General features: G+C 42.8%; 1 protein-coding gene across 22 annotated transcripts in view; it reads right to left on the bottom strand.

Annotated features, from left to right (window-relative positions):
• Window positions 1-1,030: 1,030 nt before the first annotated feature.
• Window positions 1,031-26,636, bottom strand: part of FAM118B (family with sequence similarity 118 member B) — a 139,782-nt gene continuing 114,176 nt past the window's right edge. For 9 of the 22 annotated variants that reach the window (XM_077457789.1, XM_077457790.1, XM_077457791.1 and 6 more), the window contains 8 exons: window positions 26,082-26,141; window positions 24,268-24,520; window positions 23,598-23,825; window positions 20,404-20,532; window positions 18,472-18,757; window positions 14,217-14,261; window positions 5,422-6,162; window positions 1,031-1,399 (listed from right to left, as the gene is read on the bottom strand). In XM_077457789.1, coding sequence (XP_077313915.1) covers window positions 1,386-1,399; window positions 5,422-6,162; window positions 14,217-14,261; window positions 18,472-18,757; window positions 20,404-20,532; window positions 23,598-23,825; window positions 24,268-24,520; window positions 26,082-26,141 — 1,756 coding nt within the window. In that variant the 3' untranslated portion in view covers window positions 1,031-1,385. Of the gene's footprint in view, window positions 1,400-5,264; window positions 6,163-14,216; window positions 14,262-18,471; window positions 18,758-20,403; window positions 20,533-23,597; window positions 23,826-24,267; window positions 24,542-26,081; window positions 26,142-26,636 lie in introns of those variants that run through there. The other 13 variants (XM_077457805.1, XM_077457806.1, XM_077457812.1 and 10 more) reach the window with 4 other exon arrangements.

The raw sequence follows: 26,636 nt of genomic DNA, 5'->3' as shown, positions 1-26,636 counted from the left end.
ATTTACTCGGCGTAACATTATCTTTCACAATATAAAAAATAATTGGGCTAACTTTACTGTTGTCTTATTTTTTTATTAACTAAATTATTTTTCCCAACAAAAGTGCGCTTGTAAGTCCGCTGCACAAATACGGTGTGACAGACAGTATTGCAACAACCACCATTTTATTCTCTAGGGTGTTAGAATAAAAAATATATATAATGTTTAGGGGGTTCTAAATAAAGGGAAGAAGAGGCAGGTAATATAATACAGGCAGAGGAATCTTCATTAACATTGCTGGTTTGTCATACCAACGGCGACCACAAGAGGGCGCCAGATTCCATAAGGAATCATAGGACCGCAGAAGGCCTCAAAGCCGCGGCCTAAATTTTCGGCCGCCGGCGGAACGGCCCGACGCGATCACGCTGGGGGGGTCCACAGACACAGGATACCCCCAGCTGTGCTGCCCCAGGCGCGAGGTCGCTATTTCTAGTCGCCAATGCGACCTGGCGACCGGGTTTTGTCGAGCCCTGCTGTAACGTACATAGAGCAGGTAAGTATAACAGTTTTTTTTGTTTTTATGTAATAAAGACTTTAGACTCACTTTAAGGCAGCATTGAATGGGCTGCCAATACACCCGGAGACCTAGTTTACATGGGCTTCAGCCTGTAGAAGAGCAGTATAAACAGAGAGCTTAAAGCAGCTTTCTTGAAGCCTTCACATTTCAACTTCCTCTGGAGCAGTTTTTCACATTACTGAGCTATGGAGTACCCATATCCTGTCCTGCTGCAGCTTTCACTTATTTTAAACATCTGAATTGTGGATCTTGCAACAATACAGAAGAAACAAGATTTCAACAGGATTATAAAAACACACAGAAAAAACATGCTTAATGTAAAAAAAAAAAAAAAATAGAGCCATGTACCATTCATTACTGCCTGTTAATTACAGTAATGGGGTTTCTCATGGGAGGGTCTTCGTCCCTCAGGGGCAGAGCATGAACTCCTGACAAACCAAAGCTGCCAGGGCAAATACTGGGAATACTAAATCATTTGAGAGTCAGAAAACTTTTAATTTACAGAAATACCCTATGACATTCACAGTTGGGTAATACAAAGCCCTGGAACAGAGAAGCGAGCAGAGAAGTGAGCAGCTCTGAACTGGCTTGTACTGCTTATGATACCGTAGTCTTTACAGACTGCAAAGTGTCTTAAACATGAACAAACCCTGAAAGAAAGAAAAAAAGAAGGACTAGCACTCCTCTACGGGAGTTACATAAAAGCTCCATACAAGACCACTTCTCTGATGTACCACCACGGGAAGCATACATAGCAGGGACTTTCATGCTGCCATTTCTTCAGTTGTACTCTCCACCATAACTTCATGTGGTGACTGATGGTCAGGTCTCATGTGCTGGAGCCTGGGGGAACAGAAGAGATTAGTCAGTGTCTTTACTTTGGCCATAAATTGACTGCAAGTAGCTGCAAAAAAATGGCGTTTACTAATGAAAGACAAAACCAATTAAATCTGAAGTTTATGTATAGCAATTTTTCCAGTTGCATTGGTTCAGCTATGCCAATCCAAGCATGTATGTGCCATACCTGAGGTATCCCCACAGAAGCTGAAAATCACTATAGCAGACACTGCTAGCTTCTGGGTCCCGTGCCTGCCCTGCTGCAGTGAAGACAGGAGGTTGCTCACTCGGCCCAGGCCCCATTTAGGGAAGACTTTGCATTTTCCCAATGAATGCAAAGGGTTCTCTGACTGGACATGGTGGAAAGGCGAGGCAAAGATGTCACAATCTCTACCTCATCCAATCAGAGAGCATACAGCTATTATACTTTTGGCGCTCTGATGGGGGACCTTTGGGTCTCAGAGTGGACTAAGGCCACTTTGCCCACCCATCCTCTTGCTCACTCACAGAAGGGAAGGCTTTGTATTTTGTAAATGGATTCACATAACACAATCAGCATTCTGTGAATAAACGGGGGAGGCGGGCAGTCACAAGCCACATTTTCTCACTTGTCAGAGCTCCAGGAATATGGCTATACTTGTGTAATTGTGAATAAATCCACCAGGTGGCATATACCTTGTTGGGCTTAACCAATTGTAAGCTAGCACATTTTATATACCAACTTAATTCCTGGAATTCTTCTTTAAAGTACATTCCAGGTGTATCAATACAAAATGTGTTAAATGTCTAAGGCCCCTTTCACACGGGTGGATAGAATTCAGCTTTTAGCTGCGGATAGATCAAGTTATCCACTGCAGCTAAACTCACCCAATGCTTTCCTATAGGCCCATTCACATACTGCGTTTAGAAATGGTTTTGTTGCATGGGGTTTTATGCGGTTAGAAAAAAAAACTAATTTGACTGTGTCCAGGACCGATTGCACATAACGGCAGGTAATCGCAGTATACTATTTCACCTGCGGATAGCAGCAGCATCAAGCAAAGAAAAACAGGAAGCACATCAGAAATGGCAAGAATGTTCCACTGCAGCTGAACGCAGCTAATCGCAATGTACAAAATGCAATTGTTCTCTGTGCCTGGAGTCTTGGAATTTCGAAATAACAAAACATGCGTTTAACAGCGGCAGAACAGCCACCCGTGTGAAAGGGGCCTTACAGTTAGTTTTCTTGCTAAAGCAGCAACAGCCCGAGTAGAGAAGCCTTTCCCCTGAAAGCATATTGCAAAGTTCAGTTGGGCTTTAAAGTAAACCAGTTGGTCAATTTAAACTTTTCAAAGTGAAAAAAAAGGCCTGGCCAACTTCTATCTTCTGTCAGATGGGGTGAAACTAGGCTGAATTCACATTGTAGTGTTTTGTAAAAGACATGAAATTGGACTGCACATGTGTGCATTTTGCAGCACATGATTAGGGCAGCCCATGCATCTTTTTTTGAGAATCGAGCTTTGTGCATTTCTGACCATCTGTTTTGAAGCATTTGTCATGCATCCGTTTGCAGCATTTATGATACCATTAATAAAAGGGACTGCAAGTTTGACACTTGTTTTTTTGCTCGATTCATAAACACATGCAGTTTTGTGCATGTTTACGAAGCGTTGTGAATGCAGCATCAGAGGTTAGTAAAGTCACTCGTATCAGATAGGCATTTGCTTGGGCTAAGCCCTTCAAACTATCTCCATTTATCCAATGAGAAGACTTAAGGTAATGGTTTGGGAACATTGCTTCTATGTATTGATTGCATGGAAGCAGACACTTTTGATCATTACATATGCAGGCCACTGTGCCTGCTTAACAAAAAGAAAGGAGGAGGGAAGTGAATATTTAGTACACTTAAACTTTACTTATCAGGAACAAAGAATAAAAAGAGACCATTATCTTATCCATGCTAACCTAGATAAGAAAGGACTATCTTCTATGGTGGTAACATTCTACTATTCTCCACCTAAAAGTGTGGCTTTTATACAGGGCCCCTTTTCTTTACAACATAGGGCATTTTTTTATTCTTTGGTTTTGATTAATAAAGTGCACTAGATATGCTGTCCCCTGCTCTTCCTTTTTGTTTTGAAAGCTTTGGGGAATTACCTTGTACTGATGGGAAAGCTGCAGGAGATGAGGCTTAATTGCTACATTTCCAAGGACAACGGGATTCTATGGGCAATTATATAAGAGGACCTTCTGGACCTTATATAATCCAGATGTGTGGGTTTCTTCTGGTCATTACACTGTGCCTTCTTACTAGTAGTGCAGCACAGAGATTATGCTTTACTGCCCCTCTCAAATTAAATGACAAAAAAAAAATTGTTCATCTCCATTTTAGGAGAGCTGCTTATTGAAAGTCTCCGATAGAGAGACACAACAGAGGGAAAGTCTACAAATCTGAATAGGAAACAGAATCCTCAAAAATATGGAACAGCAATCATGTAAAAACATGAAAGGCTTATCAAAAGTTACTTAGGCAAACTTGGCAATCATAACTTAAAATTTTTACTCAAGGAAAATGCATTATAGTTTGCTTTTCAAGGCCGACAATGGGAATAATGTTGCAGGAAGGTCTGAGGAAAACCAAAAAGAGAAATGGAAGTATTATCAACCTTTATTTCCCCCTTCATCCATCATTTCCCACCCTGCACAGCTAACAGGTTTATTAATAAATCAACAAGCAATGCACCCATATCTCTGGTTCTATATTCCACTGACAAAACTGAACTCCTCCTAGGCTTCTTGGATCATTTCACTGTGAACACCATTATATTAGAAGGACCAGACCACAAAAACGATTTCATTGGTGGAGGATTAAACACCCTAATAAATCCTTTTATGTGTGCTGTGCCCATCATGAAGGGTCCCTACTATCCCTGCACTGAGTTCCCACCATCCCCCAGCAGAGCTCCCAGCTCTGCAAACCTGCTGTGCCCATTATGAGGTGTTCCCACCATCTAAACACTTGCTGCACCCATATGAAGAGATCCCACTATATCTGAGTGCACAGCTTTACACATCTGTTGTGACAATATGATGGGTTCCTGGCTCTGCAGACCTACAGTGCCCATTATGAAGTTTATCCCACCCCGTCCCTATGCCAAGCTCCAAGTCTATACACTTGCTGTGGCCATTATGAGGGGTTCCAATCATCCCTGTGCTGGGTTCCCTGGTCTGTATACCTGCTGTGCCCATTATAGGGGACCCCCCCCCCCCCCAACCTAAACTGAGCTCCCAGGTCTGTACATCTGCTGTGCCCTTTATGAGGGGATACCAACATACCTGTGTTGAGTTCCCAGGTCTGCACACCTTTGGAGTCCATTATTAGGAGGTCCTGGGTGTGCACACCTACTGTGCCAATGATATATCTCTGTTGTATTTAGTTTTCATTTTCTAATACAGATAATGCAGCATATTAGTTGGAATACCACAAGCTTATTACAACTCCAAGGTGGGCAGGGAAAAAGTAAGGTCCTATGGAAATGTCCCAGCACAAAAGTTCAGAGGCCAACAGGCGTTACAGCCCATCAGACACTTTTCTATTGTTAAAGTATATCTAAAGTTAAAACCATTTTTCCCCCTTAGAGGAGATTCCCCATCACTTCCTGTTCCACAGTAAACAGGAAATCTCTACACGGTGAGGAAAAGATTTTCTCTATTATTTCTGTGCCTACTTTAAAGTTTCCCATATCCTGCCTTGCATACATTTTATTTTTGCTTCCCTACACTGGACTCTGACATTAGCGAGAATATATTGCTTTCTGCCTTTATAGCAAGTTGGGATAGGGAAACTTTAAAAAAAAAAAAAAAAAAAAAAGACCGATACAATTTTTTACATGGATTAAAAGAAGCACTTGTGAAATTTTCAAAAGGTTTTAATTCTAGAACAAAACGTAGCATTTGGATTTTTTTTTCCCCCAAAAATACTTCCTTTCAAAAGAAAGCACAAAAAAAAAAAAAAAAGACAGCTCAACAAAAAGTGAAGGTTTATTTACGCCCTCTCTTTGCAGGACGCGGCCTTGTGTCACTGGAGTAGTTTAATGGTGGAGTGGCTCCTTTTTTTGCTCTGGTAGAATAGCGATACTGCGTAGGGGGAGGAGACAAAATGGCAGTAGTAGCTATAGATGGGCTTCCAAGAGACATATCCTCTAGAGATGTTGGTGAAGATCCCCTATGCAAGTCCAAAAGATCACGCAACTCTCTTTGGCTGGCGTTCTGGTGAATTGCCAACATTTGTAAGCTGGTGGCCAGTTTAGCAATGTTGGCGTTCATCTGGCTTAACAGCTGGTTTCGGTCATTCTCCACCTTTTGCATTTTTCGGAACACGGAATTGTTTCTTTGAATACCCATTGTCAGCTGACACAAGTCTAGGTGCAGTGTGTTCATCTTTGTCATGATCCCCTTCCGTAATCCCTCCTGGATGTCAATAAAACTCTTGAAATGCTCCTCAATGGTCCATGCACTAGGAACTGCTGGTGGTAGACCTTGGTCCTCTTTAGAAGGTGTAATAGTTGGAGACAGGGGTCTCTGGGTAAGGTTTGTCCAGTCTGGCTCAATCTGGTCACTTAGCTCCAGTGATTTTCTAGAGGGGCGAGAAGTGGTGGCTATGCATGCATGCTTTGTCTGTGCACAACAGTCTGCCTTCACTGTTTCTGCAAAGGATAGTACTGGAACTTCGTATTTGGGTTGACAAGCCATTTCCTCTTCACAGTGCAACTCCTGACAGCATGAAAATCCTAAAACAGCAATGTGAAGATATTAGAATTTTGTTGTTTGGTTTCTGAGACAGACAATGCAGGGTTTCAAACAAACAACAGTCCCCATTTTCAGCGGCAAGAGCTAAAAATAAAAAAGCAAAAACCACTGACAATACTATACACTATGTTCTCAGGCAAGTTCACTTTAACGGAGGAAATTAAAAAACTTATTTAAGAAGGAAGGAGAGAAAAAAAATAAAAAAAAAATAAAAGAACTGTGTCAAGCCAGGATTTTAAGACCCCATTCATCCCTAGCATTCATTTCAATGGGCTGCTCTACACGTGGCAAAGTAGCACATGTTGCTTTCTGCTGCCTTTAGATTTGCTGTGTTTTTCAACCAAATGCTTGCTGCATTTGGGATGCCCTTAATGAATTGCATCACATACATGACACGCACTTTTTAGAACTTTTGTAAATGTGTGCAAAAATGCATGATTTTGTGCATTTATCAAACGTGCAGGTGTGACAGAAGCTTTACAGTCTTTTAAATGCCTTCATCTGGTCTGATACCAAAGAGGTACAATCATAATATACAAATCTTCATAACATGGTGAAACTAGAATTACCGTCCATACCTGGGGTTCAAGGATAACCCGCTGAATGGACTATGATAGACTAAAGCTCTTGGTTAGGACAATGTATAAATGCATCTTTTTTTTTCCCTCTCACTACACACTCACCACACCCAATAAGAATTGTTCCCGCAGCATGCCATACACTACTCCAATACAAATGCAGGCTTGAAACATGCATCTTTGACCCTTTACAAAAGGCACAGTGTGTATGAAATGTGCGTATTTTATGAACTGATAATGGCAAGGGACGGAGTTCAAGCATCTCAATACTCTGATAGTTCAGCAAGTTTGGCACAGCTGACCGTGTCACCTTAAAAGTGTACAACCACTATATTAAGGCTTACCGGTAGGTGCTGGAAATATCTCCTAAATCTCCACAGAGGTTTTGTGGTATTCATGGCACAGAACGACAGAAATGTGAATTCTTGTGGAGAAGTAATAATTTAGAATTCCCTAAGATTTAGGGAATGGGTAAGGATTTCAATTTGCCATCAGCCATACAAACCTTTTCATTTGGAGAAAACTTTGCATTGTAATGTTGGGTACACTGGTATCAAACTATTATCCGTTTTAGATGCGTGGTCTACAGCAGAAAACACAGAAGAAAGGACCAGAGCTAGAAGGATTTACATTTAAAAAAGGTAACCCGTAATGTTCCATGAGCCAAAACATCATGAAGGTTTCACTGTGTTCATGCAGCAGCGGAACGCTCTATTATCCATTCTTTTCTTATGATTAAACTTCAGTTATCACTTTGCTTGCAAAGGTTCTTCAAAACCTCTCCTCCAGACTTTGCTGGCAATTCCAGGTTTTCTGTGCATATCTCCCTCTCTGTCCATTCTATTTTCAGCTCCTGAAGTTTCACAAGACCTTGTCAGATAGTGAGGTAGTTTGGGAAACAAGCAGATTACAGCTTTGTTTGGACGTCGCTGACATGGGATCCATCATTACAATGTAGGCGTGATGGGGCGAAGAGCATGTTGATGGAAGATATCCCAAAGACAATCCCACAGTCACAAGAACATCTGCGTTGGATGAAGCCATTTAAGATAAACATCCTGGTCTGCTCATAAAATGCCATTCCAATTATTGTTCATTTGTGAATATTAGCTGTGCCCTAGATTTTTAGCCTCCTACAAATCACAACTGCATTAAAAACAAGAATCTCAAATTTCCAGGATAGGTGCAGTGTGTGGTGTAGCAAAAAGCTATTTATAGCAGAGTTGGCCTGCTGAGCTCAGCCATCGATGATCTAGAAGGACCTCTGCCAGGGATTGCAAAGGAGTCTGAACAAGTAACTGGCGGGAAAGCTGCAGTCAGGGGCGTAACTATAGGGGGTGCAGCAGTCGCGACTGCAACCGGGCCCTGTGATGCAGGGGGCCCATGCAGCCCCCTCTACATATGGCCAGCAGCAGCATAGGCAGCTAGGGGTACCAGTGCACCATGCACACGGGTGGCTGGAGGTGGAGGGTGACTAGCAGAGCTCCATGCTCGTCTATCGCACTGGTTGCTCTTTAGTTGTGCATTCCCCGCATGACCTGTGTCCTCAGCTGGCTCCTCAGAGTACCCCTCTCCTGCTCCATGCATTGCCGCTCAGTCCGATGTCTGTTCTCCCCAGCCATTACATACCCCCTCCATCTCCCCCTGGGGACAGGGACCCCTTCTTATGTGGGGACAGGGAACCCCACCTCCCCTGGGGACCAGGACCCCTTCTCACCTGGGGGCAGTAACTTCATCTGCCCTGGAGAAAAGGACCTGATCTCTTCTGGGGACGGGGACCCCATCCTGCCTAGGGACAGTCCCCCAATGGGGCACCTAAAAATAAATAAAATAAAAACTACTGATACCAGTGGTGGAACTACAGGGCTCACAAAGGTCATACCTGTGACCACGCCCTGGAGTTCCACCGCCAGACTCAGAGGGAAGGGCCCTGGCTGGGGTTCAGGGGGGCCCTTCATGGTTTCTTGCATCGGGGCCCTGAAGGTTCTAGTTACGCCACTGGCTGCAGTCCAGCCTTGAATTAGGAAATATTAAAAAGGAACAAAATTGCAGAATACAGGCTACTAGCAGCTGCAATGACCCCTATTTAAAAACACACACAGCCTCATCTCTCTACAGAGCTCTACAGAACTAGTTCCTTAAAAATAAAGGTCCCTAGAAAAGGTTTTATGAGCGAAGTTGTGAAATCGTAATAACTGTTCAAAGATCCCCAATCAGCACTCTTAGGAATGCATGCTGGTTTTCTCTGTACAGTTGTATACATGTCAGTAGCATATGTACAAGTATGCAAAATCACTTTATGTGGCATAATAAGAGGATAAAGATAGAAGGGGAGGGGGGGGGGGGGTTTCTGTGCTCTGCCAACTGGGTTCCAAGATAACGCCAAATACCTAGAGAGTTTATGGATAGATGGGGAATCCATGGTATCTGGGTGCTTCTTTTTATGCATCTGTTGAGATGGTCTGTGATCAACTTATTACAATAGTGGCCTTTCCTTTACTGTGCATTTTATAATTATTTTCGATCTTGGCTCTGAGATTTCATTAGACCCCCCTACTTACATTATGAGAAAGGTAGAAGGAAGGAAAGTGCCACATTGCCAATGTTAGTTCAGTAGATTTTTTTTATTGTACATGAGAAAAGGTGTGCTTTGAGAGATCTTAGAACTCTCAATCAGGGTTGGGAAATAAAATTATATAAAAAATAACATAAGATAACGTAAACATGGGAGACCTAAAAAGATATAACCTTAAAGTAGAACTAAAAGGCAAAACTTTTTTTTTCCCCATTTTGGATAGAGCAAGGGAGGGTTATAACCCCTGCCATATTTTTTTTCTCTCGCCATCTGTGTCCCATTGCAGAGGCCGGGTTCACACTGGTGTGCAGTGCGAGATTGCATGTAATTTGTACCACACTGCAGTGCAAATCACATGCTATATCTGTGCGATGCAATTTCAGCCATACAGATGGTATGGCTTAATTTGCATTGCATTCAAACCGAACTCGCACAGAACCCTTTTTTTTGGTCCGCACCAGAATTGAATCGCATGGGTGTTCACCAATTCCTGTTCCGAGCTGTGGATTTGCAGTGTTCCCGCTTCGCTAGAATCATTGGGACTAAATGTCCCAATGATTCTAATAATGCATATCAAATTAATTCGTTATACTACAAAACAAAACAACAAAATAAAACACCAACTCATCCCTATATAATACAATACTAGTAAAAATTAGGCACGATATGGGGTTTATGTTTTTTTTATGATACAGTAATCATTTGAAATCTGTCATTAGGAAATGTTGTATTATATCTTCTCAGATCGCTCACGTTGACAGTATTTCTGAGACATGATGAAAGGAAAGATCTGATCTGAGCTCTGAAATGCATTGGCTTCTTTTGTCACATAAAATAAAGATATACTAGATTTTCACGGTGGTGCTCCCAAACAAACAAGGATACTTCAGTTAAAAGAGCCGACTTTGAATCTCAAGTCCTACCCTTCAACACATTTATAGTTGCTACTCACACCATTACTGCTGTGAAGTTGCTCCTCCACAAGGGGAGTTCAATACTAGTTCTAATATAGCCCTGATGAAGGGGGAATGGTGTTGCCCCTGAAATGTGCTAGCTGTTTTTTTATGACATTCTTTACCAACAATTAAAACAATCCTAGACTCTTATCCGATTTTGGTCTGGTGCACCTTTCTGCATTTCTATAGTTTGAGATACTCACATTAAAAGGGGTTATAAACCCTTTTGTAGTGCACCAGCCCCCCAGAGTCCCCACTTTCATTTACCTGAGCCCGATCACTCCTGTGTCGGGAACATGCACACCTGCTCCAGCCGGTGTCTCGGGTCCAGATTGGATAGATTGATAGCAGGGCAGTCATTGGCTTGAGCTGCTGTCAATCAAATCCAATGATTGGGGAGCCGGGGGGCAAAGCCGAGTCCTGCTGCCTGTGTCAATGGATACAGAAGCATGACACAGGGGTTTGCCCACACGGGTGCTTTTCCGACAGCGCATTAGAGAAGAGGAGAAGCCAAGAGTGCCGCTGAGGGACCCCAGAAGAGGAGGATTGCGGCCACTCTGTGCAAAACTAACTGCACAGAGGAGGCAAGTATGACATGTTTGTTAAAAAAAAAAAAAAAAAACACACACACACACACACACACACACACACACACGTTTACATATCCTTTAAGGCCACGATGTATTGGGGAATATTTTGTACTGGCCCATGCAGCCCCCTCTACATATGGCCAGCAGCAGCATAGGCAGCTAGGGGTACCAGTGCACCATGCACACGGGTGGCTGGAGGTGGAGGGTGACTAGCAGAGCTCCATGCTCGTCTATCGCACTGGTTGCTCTTTAGTTGTGCATTCCCCGCATGACCTGTGTCCTCAGCTGGCTCCTCAGAGTACCCCTCTCCTGCTCCATGCATTGCCGCTCAGTCCGATGTCTGTTCTCCCCAGCCATTACATACCCCCTCCATCTCCCCCTGGGGACAGGGACCCCTTCTTATGTGGGGACAGGGAACCCCACCTCCCCTGGGGACCAGGACCCCTTCTCACCTGGGGGCAGTAACTTCATCTGCCCTGGAGAAAAGGACCTGATCTCTTCTGGGGACGGGGACCCCATCCTGCCTAGGGACAGTCCCCCAATGGGGCACCTAAAAATAAATAAAATAAAAACTACTGATACCAGTGGTGGAACTACAGGGCTCACAAAGGTCATACCTGTGACCACGCCATGGAGTTCCACCGCCAGACTCAGAGGGAAGGGCCCTGGCTGGGGTTCAGGGGGGCCCTTCATGGTTTCTTGCATCGGGGCCCTGAAGGTTCTAGTTACGCCACTGGCTGCAGTCCAGCCTTGAATTAGGAAATATTAAAAAGGAACAAAATTGCAGAATACAGGCTACTAGCAGCTGCAATGACCCCTATTTAAAAACACACACAGCCTCATCTCTCTACAGAGCTCTACAGAACTAGTTCCTTAAAAATAAAGGTCCCTAGAAAAGGTTTTATGAGCGAAGTTGTGAAATCGTAATAACTGTTCAAAGATCCCCAATCAGCACTCTTAGGAATGCATGCTGGTTTTCTCTGTACAGTTGTATACATGTCAGTAGCATATGTACAAGTATGCAAAATCACTTTATGTGGCATAATAAGAGGATAAAGATAGAAGGGGAGGGGGGGGGGGGGTTTCTGTGCTCTGCCAACTGGGTTCCAAGATAACGCCAAATACCTAGAGAGTTTATGGATAGATGGGGAATCCATGGTATCTGGGTGCTTCTTTTTATGCATCTGTTGAGATGGTCTGTGATCAACTTATTACAATAGTGGCCTTTCCTTTACTGTGCATTTTATAATTATTTTCGATCTTGGCTCTGAGATTTCATTAGACCCCCCTACTTACATTATGAGAAAGGTAGAAGGAAGGAAAGTGCCACATTGCCAATGTTAGTTCAGTAGATTTTTTTTATTGTACATGAGAAAAGGTGTGCTTTGAGAGATCTTAGAACTCTCAATCAGGGTTGGGAAATAAAATTATATAAAAAATAACATAAGATAACGTAAACATGGGAGACCTAAAAAGATATAACCTTAAAGTAGAACTAAAAGGCAAAACTTTTTTTTTCCCCATTTTGGATAGAGCAAGGGAGGGTTATAACCCCTGCCATATTTTTTTTCTCTCGCCATCTGTGTCCCATTGCAGAGGCCGGGTTCACACTGGTGTGCAGTGCGAGATTGCATGTAATTTGTACCACACTGCAGTGCAAATCACATGCTATGTCTGTGCGATGCAATTTCAGCCATACAGATGGTATGGCTTAATTTGCATTGCATTCAAACCGAACTCGCACAGAACCCTTTTTTTTGGTCCGCACCAGAATTGAATCGCATGGGTGTTCACCAATTCCTGTTCCGAGCTGTGGATTTGCAGTGTTCCCGCTTCGCTAGAATCATTGGGACTAAATGTCCCAATGATTCTAATAATGCATATCAAATTAATTAGTTATACTACAAAACAAAACAACAAAATAAAACACCAACTCATCCCTATATAATACAATACTAGTAAAAATTAGGCACGATATGGGGTTTATGTTTTTTTTATGATACAGTAATCATTTGAAATCTGTCATTAGGAAATGTTGTATTATATCTTCTCAGATCGCTCACGTTGACAGTATTTCTGAGACATGATGAAAGGAAAGATCTGATCTGAGCTCTGAAATGCATTGGCTTCTTTTGTCACATAAAATAAAGATATACTAGATTTTCACGGTGGTGCTCCCAAACAAACAAGGATACTCCAGTTAAAAGAGCCGACTTTGAATCTCAAGTCCTACCCTTCAACACATTTATAGTTGCTACTCACACCATTACTGCTGTGAAGTTGCTCCTCCACAAGGGGAGTTCAATACTAGTTCTAATATAGCCCTGATGAAGGGGGAATGGTGTTGCCCCTGAAATGTGCTAGCTGTTTTTTTATGACATTCTTTACCAACAATTAAAACGATCCTAGACTCTTATCCGATTTTGGTCTGGTGCACCTTTCTGCATTTCTATAGTTTGAGATACTCACATTAAAAGGGGTTATAAACCCTTTTGTAGTGCACCAGCCCCCCAGAGTCCCCACTTTCATTTACCTGAGCCCGATCACTCCTGTGTCGGGAACATGCACACCTGCTCCAGCCGGTGTCTCGGGTCCAGATTGGATAGATTGATAGCAGGGCAGTCATTGGCTTGAGCTGCTGTCAATCAAATCCAATGATTGGGGAGCCGGGGGGCAAAGCCGAGTCCTGCTGCCTGTGTCAATGGATACAGAAGCATGACACAGGGGTTTGCCCACACGGGTGCTTTTCCGACAGCGCATTAGAGAAGAGGAGAAGCCAAGAGTGCCGCTGAGGGACCCCAGAAGAGGAGGATTGCGGCCACTCTGTGCAAAACTAACTGCACAGAGGAGGCAAGTATGACATGTTTGTTAAAAAAAAAAAAAACACACACACACACACACACACACACACACACACACGTTTACATATCCTTTAAGGCCACGATGTATTGGGGAATATCTTGTACTGGTGCCCTGGAATTACTTATTAGCAGGGCACACAATATACTGCACATGGAATGGTGACACTCAGGAGTCTACAGTCAACAAGGGGACACTGACAATATTGTGGTGGAGGGGGGAAAAATTGAATAAAACTGGAGTGTGCAAAATCAGGTGTAGCTCTACACAGAAACAAATCAGCCTCCAGGTTTTATTGTCCAAGCTGAATTAAACTAGATAAAAGTTAGGAGCAGATGGGCCACCATGCACAGCTGCACCAGATTCTGAGTGCTTCCATTTTAATAAATCTTCCACATAAAAGGCTTTTCTATGGATAGCAAGGCATTGTACAATCACAAGCAGTCACCTATGGAGCATCCCGTTCTCACTCCCTACCTCTATTTGGACTGTCCGGTAAACTTGGCCCATTCTTCATCGATCCTGTCACAGAGGAGAGAAACTGAGCATTAGCAGTGACAGACAACACCAAATACTTTTAATCATAGGTAGAGGTGTAGGAGTGCCAAGAAAACGGACATGGAGACAGACTAATAAAAAAACTGGTGTTCTGTTATTTGGTTCTTGATCAATAATGTGTTATATTAAAGCAGTATTAAACTTTCAATCAATACTTTTGCCCATGATAACCACTGTGATATAACTTACAGGTCACTATAGTGTCACAACCTGCACCCTTCAGTAGAAACAGCCTGATGTTTAGCGTAGTCACATTCACTTGTGTGCATGCGCATTTTGTCCCCTATTCAAAGAATGCTCAGTGTGCCGTCAGTCAAAACATCCTTTTGCCATGACTGTCATCAGCACTCGCGGCATTGCAATACCGCAAGATTGCTGACCCTGTGAGGATTTCCTGAAACTGCTCATGTGACTTGCTACGTCACAGGGTGTGTTAACAATGACTATCACGATCAACACGTGGAGCAAGGAGAACATTTACAGGTGTATTCTTATTAGACACATGGAGCAATGTTGCTATGCCAACGTTAAAGAAAATAAGGCTTGGTTAAGGTTTACTGCACATGTGCAAGATTCTGGTTATCAGAGGGTAAAAGAGTGAAAGTTCAGCTGAGGATGGACTTGGGAGGCAACTGCAGACATGGCGCTGGCTTCAGCCAGAGCAGATAAATAAGAAACCAAAACATAGTAAGAAAGATGCCATGAGGCCAATTAGCAATCCAGTGCCTTTATAAAAGGTTATATATAGTGGCCTTATGATTGCTGGGGATTATGGTTTCAGAGTTTACTAACACTTTAAAAGCCATAAGTACGGCATAGTAAAATTATAAATGAATTATGGACATTGTTATTTAAATATGTTGAATTTGAATGGTTTTTTTTTTTGTTTGTTTTTTTGATGTAGAGCCCTAAGGAACAGAGTTGACTTAAACCCTGAAACCATTACTACAAAATATGAATTGGATTTGAATCTGTCCTTGCTTTTGTTCTGTGCTTTTGTCTACCTAAGTATTTTTTTTTTACTTTTAATTTGCAGATATACAAGGCTTTTGTTTGGTCATTTTAATTGACAGCCCAGTGGCGTTTCTTTTTAGCAAAAGTTGATAGGGATAGAGAGACAGACACACACACACACACACACACACACACACACACACACACACACACACACATCCCTCCTAGAATGTAAGCACTAACAAGTAGGGCCCTCCGATTTCTCCTGTATTGAAATTGTACTGTCTGCCCTAACATTGTAAAGCGCTGCAAACTGTTGGTGCTATAAAAGTTAAAAGTCCTGTAAATTATATATATAAAAATAAATATATTACACATACATTATAAATGGGCAGTGACCAAGGATCTCAATCTTGCCACACAGTGGTGATATAATTGAGACCCACCCACTTGCTCTCGCTCTCTATAACTATAGCTATACACACACACAGAATCTATATAGTGCCAACAGCTTGCGCAGCGATTTACAATGTTAGGGAAGATAGTACAACTTCAATATAGGAGAAATCATAGGGCTCCACTTGTTAGAGCTTATAGGGTCATTGCAAAGCTTATAGGGGTCACTGCCCATTTAAAGCGATGTACAGGGGATAATATAGTGAATTATGTGAAAAATGTGTGTACATAAGGCACAGTAGCCCACCACCACATATACATGGAACACTGTCATAAACGGGTTATTGTGAGGCACAGTGGTAGCAGAGATGGCACTTCTGTTTGTAAATAAACTCACGTGATCATCCTGACTGTTGTCATAGTCATCATGTGATCGGGAACCGTTCAGCATGGTTCTCGATTGTTAGTGTGAGACTAGCATGGTTCGTGACCAAGCCGTCTCAGAGCTGGGAGCATGCACAGCTGCATATTCCAAGTTCCACAACAGAATATAGAACAGTATTCTCCCAACACAAGGAACTCTGCTGAGGCATGTAAATTCACAAACTGCGCTTGGGGGCCATTTAACCACATCGCGCCTGCCCTATAGCCGAAAGACGGCTACAGAGCGGACGCCAACTGCCAGGAGGCCGTCCCTGGACGTCCTCCTGTTTACTTCCCTTCTGCGCGCCGCCGCGGGCGCGCATCGGGGAAGTTCTGTGCTGGCCATGTCCCCCGGACACAGCCAGTCACAGATCGCTGTAAACGGCCAATCACAGCGGCCATTTACAGCGCGATCGGCGTGCCCAATGAGAGATGATCTCATATGTAAAGGGAGAGATGAACCGCTGTGAGATGTCAGTGTAAAAAAATAAATACATAAATAAAATAAAAAAAGGAAAATAAAGTGCACATCTGCCCCCACTGCCACCTGTAGTGCCATATGTCCCCACTGCCACCTGTCATCAGTGCCACGTATAAGTGCCACATAGTGCCATCTGTCATCAGTGCCACATGTCATCAGTGCCACGTATTAGTGCCACATGTCATCAGTGCCACGTATTAGTGCCACATGTCATCAGTGCCACGTATTAGTGCCACATGTCATCAGTGCCACATATTAGTGCCATCTGTCATCAGTGCCACGTCGGTGTCACGTGTCATTGTCTTGGTGCTCCAGGGCCTTCAAAAGTGTAATAGGTAGTCAACAAGTTAGATGTGCAATTTTGCTCCTAGAACACTTGATGGCGCTCCCTGCATGTTGGGCCTCTATGTGGTCAGGCTGTGGAAAAGTCCCACACATGTGGTATCATAATACTCAAGAGGAGTAGCAGAATTTATTTTGGGGCATCATTTGTGGTATAGACAGGCCACGTAAGAGAAATAACCTATTACAATGACAATTTTGTGCAAAAAATTTAAATAAAATAAATCTTCATTTTGCAAAGAATTGTGGGAAAAAAAATAACAAAAAGCTCACCATGCCTCTTACTAAATACCTTGGAATGTCTACTTCCAAAAAAGGGGTCATTTGGGGGTATTTTTACATTCCTGACTTGTTTCGGGTCACAAGAAATGAGACAGTACATCAGATGTGATCAATTTTGTATGATTCGCACCACAGCTTGTGGACTCGCTAACTTTCACAAAGACCAAATAATATCCACTAATTTGGGTTATTTTTACCAAAGATATGTAGCAGTATAAATTGTGGCCAAAATTTATGAAGAAAAATTAATAATTTGAATTTTTTTATCACAGAAACAAAGAAAAATGTGTTTTTTTTTCAAAATTTTCAGGCTTTTTTCATTCAAAAAATAAAAAACCCAGAGGTGATCAAATACCACCAAAAGAAAGCTCTATTTGTGGGGGAAAAAAAAGGACAAAAATTTCATTTGGGTACAGTGTTGCATGAATGAGTAATTGTCAAAGTGTGAGAGCACCGAAAGCTGAAAATTGGTCTGGGCAGGAGGGGTGTTTAAGTGCCCAGTAGGCAAGTGGTTAAAGCAATTGTAAACTGCTGCACATGTTCTTTTCCCTACCTGGTAGGCATAGCAGTCATGGCACAGGACTCTGAAGAAATGGCGTAATATTTACACTACCTATATGTAAGCCTTATTATTTAAAGATGGAGGTTTACTTCCTCTTTAAAGCATAGCTCCGCCCACTTTTTTTTTGTTGTCATCTGTTCTGCTTGTATGAATAAGATACTGTAAAGCACGTTTTGAATATAAAATTGCGGTTCGGGTATACCTTTATTTAAACTTACTTACCTTTCGGCTTCCTCAGCGCTTCCATCTATATTGTGGGCATTTGAAGCCCACTAGGACTCTGTACCAGGATAAAGTGCTTTTGGCTACCCAGCACACACCTCCTGAACTTGCGCATGCGTAATCTACACAGGACGTAGTGCAGGCAGTGCGTCTGGTTGTCATCACAACGGGTGGCAACAGAGTAAGTGCCCTTCCCATTGTCATTATGCGGCGATGCCCACCAACTTCTGGGAATGATGTCACACATCTCCCAGGAGCCTAGGCGCCACAGCCCGTAAGGAGGCAGAATATAGGAGACACCCTAGCAACAAGCTTCAGAAAGTAAGGGAAAAAAAATAGCCAAATGTTGTTCACACATTGCTGGAATAGACAGATTGAGCTAAAGATTAAATTATGGGTGGAACGCCACTTTAAGCAGTGCTGCTGTTCTTGTTGGAATTCCTCCCATTTGTTAAGTACACAAATGCGCATGTGGAACCAGGGAAGATATCAAGTAAAAGCGGGCTGTGTACCTGTCCGGCCCTTATTGGAGATTTCATTGGCTAGCCTCTCAAAGTACTCAGGCAGGTCAGAATACTCTGTGCCATAGGAGATCACTTTGATGCCCTTGTCCAGCATGTTCTCCCTCAGCTTCTTGAACTCATCTACGTCCTCCCGCCGGACCAGCATGAAGTGTTCCAGATCAGATTTGTGCTTCACTGCCTCCAGAAAGAGCGCCTGGAAAGTTGTGTCGTCCACAGTGCGGCCACAGCCCAGGAACAGGAAGGATTTGTTCTCATACAGCTTCTGGATCTCCCGCTGCAGCAGAAAGGAGATGTTAGAAGAGCCGCCTAGACTGAAAGATTTCTCTCCACTGCATATGTGACAACTCTTTTGGTTCTGCAATGAAATTCCACAGTGGTTGTTGTAACCCATTGGAAGTTTTAGTCTTCAGCAAGAACTGGATGAATTTCGATCAGTGTGGGTCAGTCCCCACTCAACAGAAGCCCATTTCAGCTGCAACAGCTGACTAATGTATTCTGACAGCTGCAGGTGCCGCTGTCAAAATACAATGTGCCAGTATAAAGCATTCCTCCTTCCACCTCATTATCTGCTACCTTTTTTTGGTTCAGCCCACTGAATTAAGAGTGTATGGCCAGCTTTAGATGTTCATGTAAGTTTAAACTAACAAATCAAAGAGCAACTCAAGCGAACACATTTTAAAACAGGTAGGGCTTTTTCATACGGCAGTGAAAAAGTCAGTGTGTGGCGATTAAAAACAGGCAACAGAGTTACTGTTATTACCGCCGTCTGGCCACAACCAAGCCCCCCAAAGTTATCATCACAGCCTGACAGGGCTGTACACATGCCGTGGCTGTAGTGCTTTTCTTCAAAGCCACAGCATTTTTAAATCAGGCTGCAGAGTTAAGCAGCAACATCTTACAAACTTGCCCATTGAGATTAATGGGATGGGACTGCAACTGTGGGCCAACCGCTTGGATCACTTTCCAGAAGGTAGTATGCATACTGCCAGTCTGAAAAAAGCCTTGCCTTACAACAGTTTCTCTCCCCCCCCCCATATGGATAAAAGCAAAGCAAAAAAGCTAAATTTTAAAAGCATCCCTGCTAGTGTTATATGGTTCCAACCCCTATAACTATCACATTAGTTGGACATCTTTGTCTGCACGTAAAATGTACAGAAAATATAAAAGGCATTTGATGTAAAAAATAAAAAAAAATGAATCAATATACTTAACACTATCAGCAAAAAGTATTAGTGGAAGTGGAAATAAATGCAAAATCTAACTCTAAACCTACCAAGTCTAATCTATTTAGCTTTCTCCTGCACACAAAGGGCACTGCTGGAGACTGGACCCGAAGCAGCTTCAGGATAGGCAAGTATAGCGATTTGTTTCTTTATGGGGCATGATAGGCGAGATTAGGTTTAGAGTTAGGTTTTGCCTTTACTTTTACTTTAACTCCATAACAGTCAGTACAATACAGTATTTTTTTTCCTATAGCGGGCCTTTAGGTTAGTCAATTAAACATATCACTAAAATGTAAAAAATGTGTGCAATGATCAATGGCTAAAGCTTGCCATAGCCAGCTGAAGACAAAAAAAAATAGATTTCACCCCCCCTGCGCTACTGTATTCTGATTGCGGAGACTCCTCTCTGCAGTGACTGCAGTGTTGATCAAACAAGAATTTTCCAATCAGATCAACTTCTCTGTAGCAGGAACGGCCATAGATAAATCGAAATTCAGCCAGTCCTTGCTGTACCTACATGCAACACAACTGGGGCTAATCTAAAACAAATTAAAAGGAAAAAATTTATATGGTGCCCCTAATACAGCTAATCAGATTACACGTTATTTCTCCAGTTCAGAGTGGCAATAATCAGAAAATGAATTTCTCGTTTACTATCCGATTAAAAAAACAAAAAAAAAAAAGTGTATAATCTCACCATGACCTCAGTGTTGCGCAGGACATTCTGGTAGCCGGCCGGGTGGAGGACGATGCCGCTGGGGTTTGTATAGACGCCGTGGATGTGCAGGACACTAAGTTTTTTCTTCTCCTGAGCCCATTCAAGTACCTGGTGAGAAAACAGCTTTACTATCTTAATAAAGCGATTTCTGCCACTTCTCCACCAGTCTAGTAATATAGTTGATTCAATAAATGCAGGTGGCTGTGCATGCGACTGTGGGGAAATAAGATTGGTTGACACAAACCAATGTGTGTCCTAGAGCCGAGTCATTTTGGTTGTCAACCAACTGCATAGCAGAGACATGCACTATTTAAAAGTGTATTTCCACCTTTGCAGATACATTAAACACCACTATTTATTATGGGTTTTCATTCACAGCATACCAAAAAAAAAGAAAAAAAGAAAGTCAGACAGCAAGCATTTCTGAACAATTTCAGAGTGGGTCTATCTCAAGAACAGGATGGGTTTCCGCTCACTAACATACAATGCTGGAGACCAGCTTTTAAATCTTTAATCGTTTGTTAAGGCAGACAGGGATCAAATCTAGTTTGCAAATGATAACGAGATCCGCCAGCAGTTTTGACAGTGTTAATTTTGACAAAAGGCTCCCCAGCCCCCTGATTAACAAAGAGAGCAAAGTATATATCAGAAATAAGCATCTAAAATGGTGAGCAGCCATTTTAAATGTTTTTTTTTTAAGTTGTGCTATGTGATTGAGAACATGTAACAAATGTAAAAGTAGGTGTTATCCCAATTTTGCTGCATAAGTGGAAATTTACTTTAAAGTGGTTGTAAACCCTTACAGACCACTTTGACCTACAGGTAAGCCTAGATTAAGGCTTACCCCAAGGTCCAAGAAATATCTCCTAAACCTATGCGGTTTAGGAGATATTTACCTGAAGACAGTCACCGCTGTCTACGGAGCATGCGCCGTAGATAGCGGCGCGCAGGCGCACTGGGTAAGTCGCAGATCGCGGTGATATGCCGCGAGTGTCGGCTCCCGTGCGCATGCGCACAGGAGCGACGTCATCGCTGCTCCGGCGAATCACAACGCCGGAGCAGCGAGACCCACCAAGAAGATGGACACTCGGAACTACAGGGGACAGCGGTGACTTCGCTGGCTCCTGTGTCAGGTAAGTGACACATAATGCGATGCATAGTAGTCCATTATGCTTTACCTTTGCAGGGAATCAAAGAGGAAGTAAACCCATCGGGGTTTGCTTCCTCTTTAAAGGGTAACTTCACTTTCGTTGGAGAAAAAAATGGCAAAGAAAGAAAAAAAATAATAGTGTAAATAATTGCGATACGTCATACATGTATTGTAATTTAATGTGATTAAAAATGATCTTTCCTTTTCAATCTGGAGATTTAATTTCCTGTAAAATGCTGTGCAATATGGCTACCTGGAGGTGTTCTTTACACAGAATGTGTACAGAACGCCCCCCTTAGTGTCCTGCTTGTGTGATTGGCTCAATTTTGACAGAAATCCACAATAAAATACAAGTCAGATTTTTGGCACCCCCTGCAACAAAAATTTCATTCTAAAAAGGGATGCAGGCCCAGCAGATTTCCTCAGAGCCCTGCAGGAGCACAGCTGATTGATAATTATGAAACCATTTCCGTTCATTTTCCGATTCATTTTTCCCACATGGACACAGAGAAACACACAGGGATTTCTTCAGAATAACAAAAAGGTAGGAATCTGCTACAAAGTTTGTTAAAATCCTTGTAATGTACAGATTAACCAGAGGGGAATTTTTTTTTTTTTTTTCTCAACAAAAGTGAAGTTACTGTTTAAAGCTGAACTCCAGCAAGGAGGAACAATCTTTCCTTATGCCCAGTTTCTTTGAGAGACTGTGCACCATTTTCTCCATAAGGAGAATTGTCTTTGTCAAATTTCTTCCCATCTCTAGTTTCCTGAAGGTAAGTGGTGATGCCACAGTTTCCTCCTGTAGGTAGGTAGGTAGGATTACATAGCTCCCTGTCACAACACACAGCCAATGACCGGAAGAAACACTTACATTTACACCCAACATGTCAGTGGAGTCCCAAGGAATCATGGGAAATGTAGTTTCCTTCTTGGGAACACATTGGATGTGATGTGCAGCACCCGCTTCCAACCCCCCCCCCCCCCCCCCCCGGCACTGTAAATTATGCAGAAGCATCTGATGACATGGAAAAAAAAAAAAAAAAAAAAGGGAAGAATTGCTCAAAAAGCAAGGCATTAGTTCCAAAGCGTCTTTGTCCATGGGCAAACAACAGCCAAGCTTTAACCAGCAATGACATTAAGTGGGCAGGTTGGTGGCTCATTGACAGCTAGTCCAAATTTTCAGATGTCATATTGAAACAGTGAAGAAAATTCCTCCCCCCATCTTGCCAGTGAAACATAACCCTCCACTGCCCACTGGTGATCTCTGCAGTGGCAGCGAAATGTAACCCCCTCACACTGGCATTGCATTGGTAGTGAAAGTTAACCCCCCTTACCTGATCACACACTCCAGTGCAGCTCTTTTTTGCCACAATCAGGACAGGATGAGACAACTCAGCCTCAAAGTACTGTATTTCAGTGCCAGATACTGGGAAGAAGATATCGCTTCAGCACCCATCGTCCTGATGCAGCTCTGCAAAGTCCATAAAGGAACCCAAGAGGTAATGACAAAGGCAAGGGCAAACAGACTGCCCGAAGACCGCTGCCGGGCCACATTGTGGGCACCAGGGGTATTTGCCCTCATACCCATGGCTGCGCATTAGGAGCATATAATGAAGTCTAGCTTCTGCATACACGAATGGTTGTACGCCAGCATATGTAGGTACTCATGTAACCCTGTGTATAGGGTATATCCCAAATGCAGAAATTATGCATGCTATATGCAAGTACCAGTGTAAACACTCAGCCATTGATGCCTATAAATCGGCTGTACGCAGTACCTGGGCTATTGAGTACTGGGAAAAAACACACCACGATTCATGCCTCAATACGCCTAGGGCCTATATTTGTCAAAGTTCTGATTATAGAATTTGTCTGAAGTGAGGCTTTATCCCTCAAACGGTTGCTAAATGTTTGATTTGATCATGAGTAAAATCTCCCTGTCCCTCCTGCCAGAGTCATTCATATGAGAGGTTTGTTGTCTGGCATCTCCTCATATGAGATGCTTTTTGTCATCTGGTATTACCTTCTTCTCATCTGTGAGATCGAGGGATTCCAGCTCTTTCCCCTGGTGATAGGCGTAGATCTCCAGAAGGTTGTCGAAGTTGGTTGTCAGGACGAGAGCACCGTGCTCCATCAGCTGTAGCACAGATTGTAACAGTTGCTTGCCAGAGTCCTCCATCTTGGACTCCAGGTCATCGAACACCTCGTACAGACAGTCCTTGAAGAAGGTGGACCGCACATTGCTGGTGCGCTACAGTAGAAAAGATGATTGAAAGGAAAAGGTGTTCAATACCAACGATTTCTAAAAACAGAAATGGATTACTTGGTTACATTATGGTAGAGTGTTTAGCACAGTGATCCTGCAGCATCTTGGGTTTGATTCCCACCAAGGACATCATTCACCTGGATTTTATATGAACACTCCCTGTCCCCTGGGTCACCAGCCAACACGGTGTGTGTATATATATATATATATATATATATATATATATATATATATATATATATATATATATATATATATATATATTTTTTTGGTTCTGTCTTTCCTTTGCAGTGTGGAGGGGCTCCTCACATTGACTGTGGGGAGATAAGTCCTGGTGTCAGTTAGCAGTATGGAGGTGCTTCCTCACAGTGACTGTAGTGACAGACCCTAGTAGCAGTTAGTAGTATATACTATTGTGTGCACTGACCGGGGACAACTTCTGGATGAGGTCATGGGCCACGTGAATCAAGTTCTTGTCCTCGTGGAGACACTTCTGAAACTTTTTGCTCTCTTCTTCTTCTAGGAGATCAAAGTCGTTGGCAGCATCCAGCAGTGCCTGAATTAACCCTTTCCAAGACTTTAGTGCAGGAACCTGGGGGGCAACGGCGGCACTGATCCCCGTCCCGATCACCAGCACCAGCTCCTGTGGCTTTTTTGTCTTCAGACTGGGCAGCAGCTTTCTGAAAGGCATAAGATGGCATCTAACCGAATTAGTACAGACGAATGGTCACGGTGGTAACTTCAGTTTAAAAGACCAATTGTAGGGTTTACTTAGGGTTTGCCCACCCCTCCCCAATAGGATTTTATTTTTTTATTTAGTAAAAAGTGAGCTTTGAACTTTTGGTAATGTTTTCATTGTTGCAAGTGTCCTATGACTTGTTGTGATGTGGTGACAGGGAGTGAAAAACAAAAAACAAAAACAAAAAAAGACACAGCACTGACACAGCACTGGGGTTAAATATTAAGCCCAATATAAATTGGCAAGGGTGGTCATTCATCCAAGCCCAATATGAAGGCTCTCAAGGCAAGATGTTGGCGCAGTTTTGTAAAAATTATCCATAAACCTGTCGTTTTGGTTCTGCTGCCGTTTACAGATTGTGTCAACTGAGTAGGGAATAGAATAAAAATTAGAAAGCCTTTGGGAGATGGACAAGCAATAGGGGCTTGCGCTATGACCTGTCCACTCGCTTATTACCTAAAAATTGGCAGCTGGTATCATTCGGGAGAAACTGCAGGTGAGAAATTTTTGCAGATTAGGCAACTGGTCTCATGTTCTTAAACAGCAAATGTCACCAGCGCTAAAACGTGGCCATGCATAAGAAGGGGTCAGAGTAAATGGCGTGGGGGTCTAAGCCCAATACGCCTGCTGCGCTGTAGCCAAGTGTGCAAACCACTCACCAGCATGTGGAGAAGGCGGCAGCGGAGGCAGCAGTCAGCAGGGAGATAGAAAGCTGAACTCCGTGCTTCACGTGTCAGGAGCGCCAGACCCGCTGGAATGCTGACAGGAAGGGGAGGATATTTTCTTAATGGCTTAGGTCAGAAACATTTTCCACATTGAGCCCTGGTTCACATTGATCTGGTGCAGAACAATGCAGCGAATCCTGCACTGCATCGCAATGTGTTCTGCGATCTGCTGCGGGCGACAATTAAAAGTCAATGACACCCCAGAAGCAGGTCGCAAAAAAACAGTGTGCTTGCCTCAACCAGATCACATGGGTATAAAACACCCAAGCAATCCGATTGCAGAGCAGCTAAACAAAAAAAAGGTGCCTCATACAGAAACGCATGTGATTTGCACAAGAATGCAGTGCGAATGACATGCAGTTCCCAGTGTGAACCTAGGATAAAAGGCTAGCTTCACCTTTTCCAAAAAATAGATTATGCATCCAAGAAGCCCCAGTAGATATTTAAAAAAAACTGTGTAGCTTTTTAAAATGTTCATCATTTTATTGATATATCTTTAGGCCATCTGGACCCCTCGAAGCCTGGCTGAAAAACTCCCAGTTAGCAATCTCCATGTTCTGCCTTGTTGCTAGGATGCAAAAACTTTTGAATATCACTAATCACTCCTATAATGCTGGAACCTGAAAGTTTTTCAGTCTGGCGTTCATGGGGGCCAAATGGCCTACAGTTGGGTTTGTAAAATGAATGAACATTTTACAAAGTTGCAAAGTTTTTTTATATACAGTGGGGAGAACAAGTATTTGATACACTGCCATTTTTGCATGTTTTCCTACTTACAAAGCATGTAGACGTCTGTAATTTTTATCATAGGAACTCTTCAACTGTGAGAGATGGAATCTAAAAAAAAATAAAAAAAAAATCCTTAAAATCACATGGTATGATTTTTAAGTAATTAATTTGTATTTTATTGCATGACAAGTATTTGATACATCAGAAAAGCAAAACACGCAATATCTAGTACAGAAACCTTTGTTTGCAATTACAGAGATCATATGTTTCCTGTAGTTCTTGACCAGGTTTGCACAGACTGCAGCAGGGATTTTGGCCCACTCCTCCATACAGACCTTCTCCAGATCCTTCAGGTTTCAGGCTGTCGCTGGGCAATATGGATTTTCAGCTCTCTCCAAAGATTTTCTATTGGGTTCAGATCTGGAGACTGGGCAGGCCACTCCAGGACCTTGAGATGCTTCTTCCAGAGCCACTCCTTAGTTGCCCTGGCTGTGTCTTTTGGGTTGTTGTCATGCTGGAAGACCCAGCCACAACCCATCTTCAATGCTCTCAGGCAGGATTCACACCTATGCATTTTTAGTGCTTTTTACATTTTGCAGATTT

This window comes from Lithobates pipiens, unplaced genomic scaffold (genome assembly GCF_037356315.1).
Source record: "Lithobates pipiens isolate NorthernLeopardFrog02 unplaced genomic scaffold, aLitPip1_a1.2 Scaffold_27, whole genome shotgun sequence".
Classification (NCBI taxonomy): Eukaryota; Metazoa; Chordata; class Amphibia; order Anura; family Ranidae; genus Lithobates; species Lithobates pipiens.
This window is presented reverse-complemented; position numbering and strand designations above follow the sequence as displayed.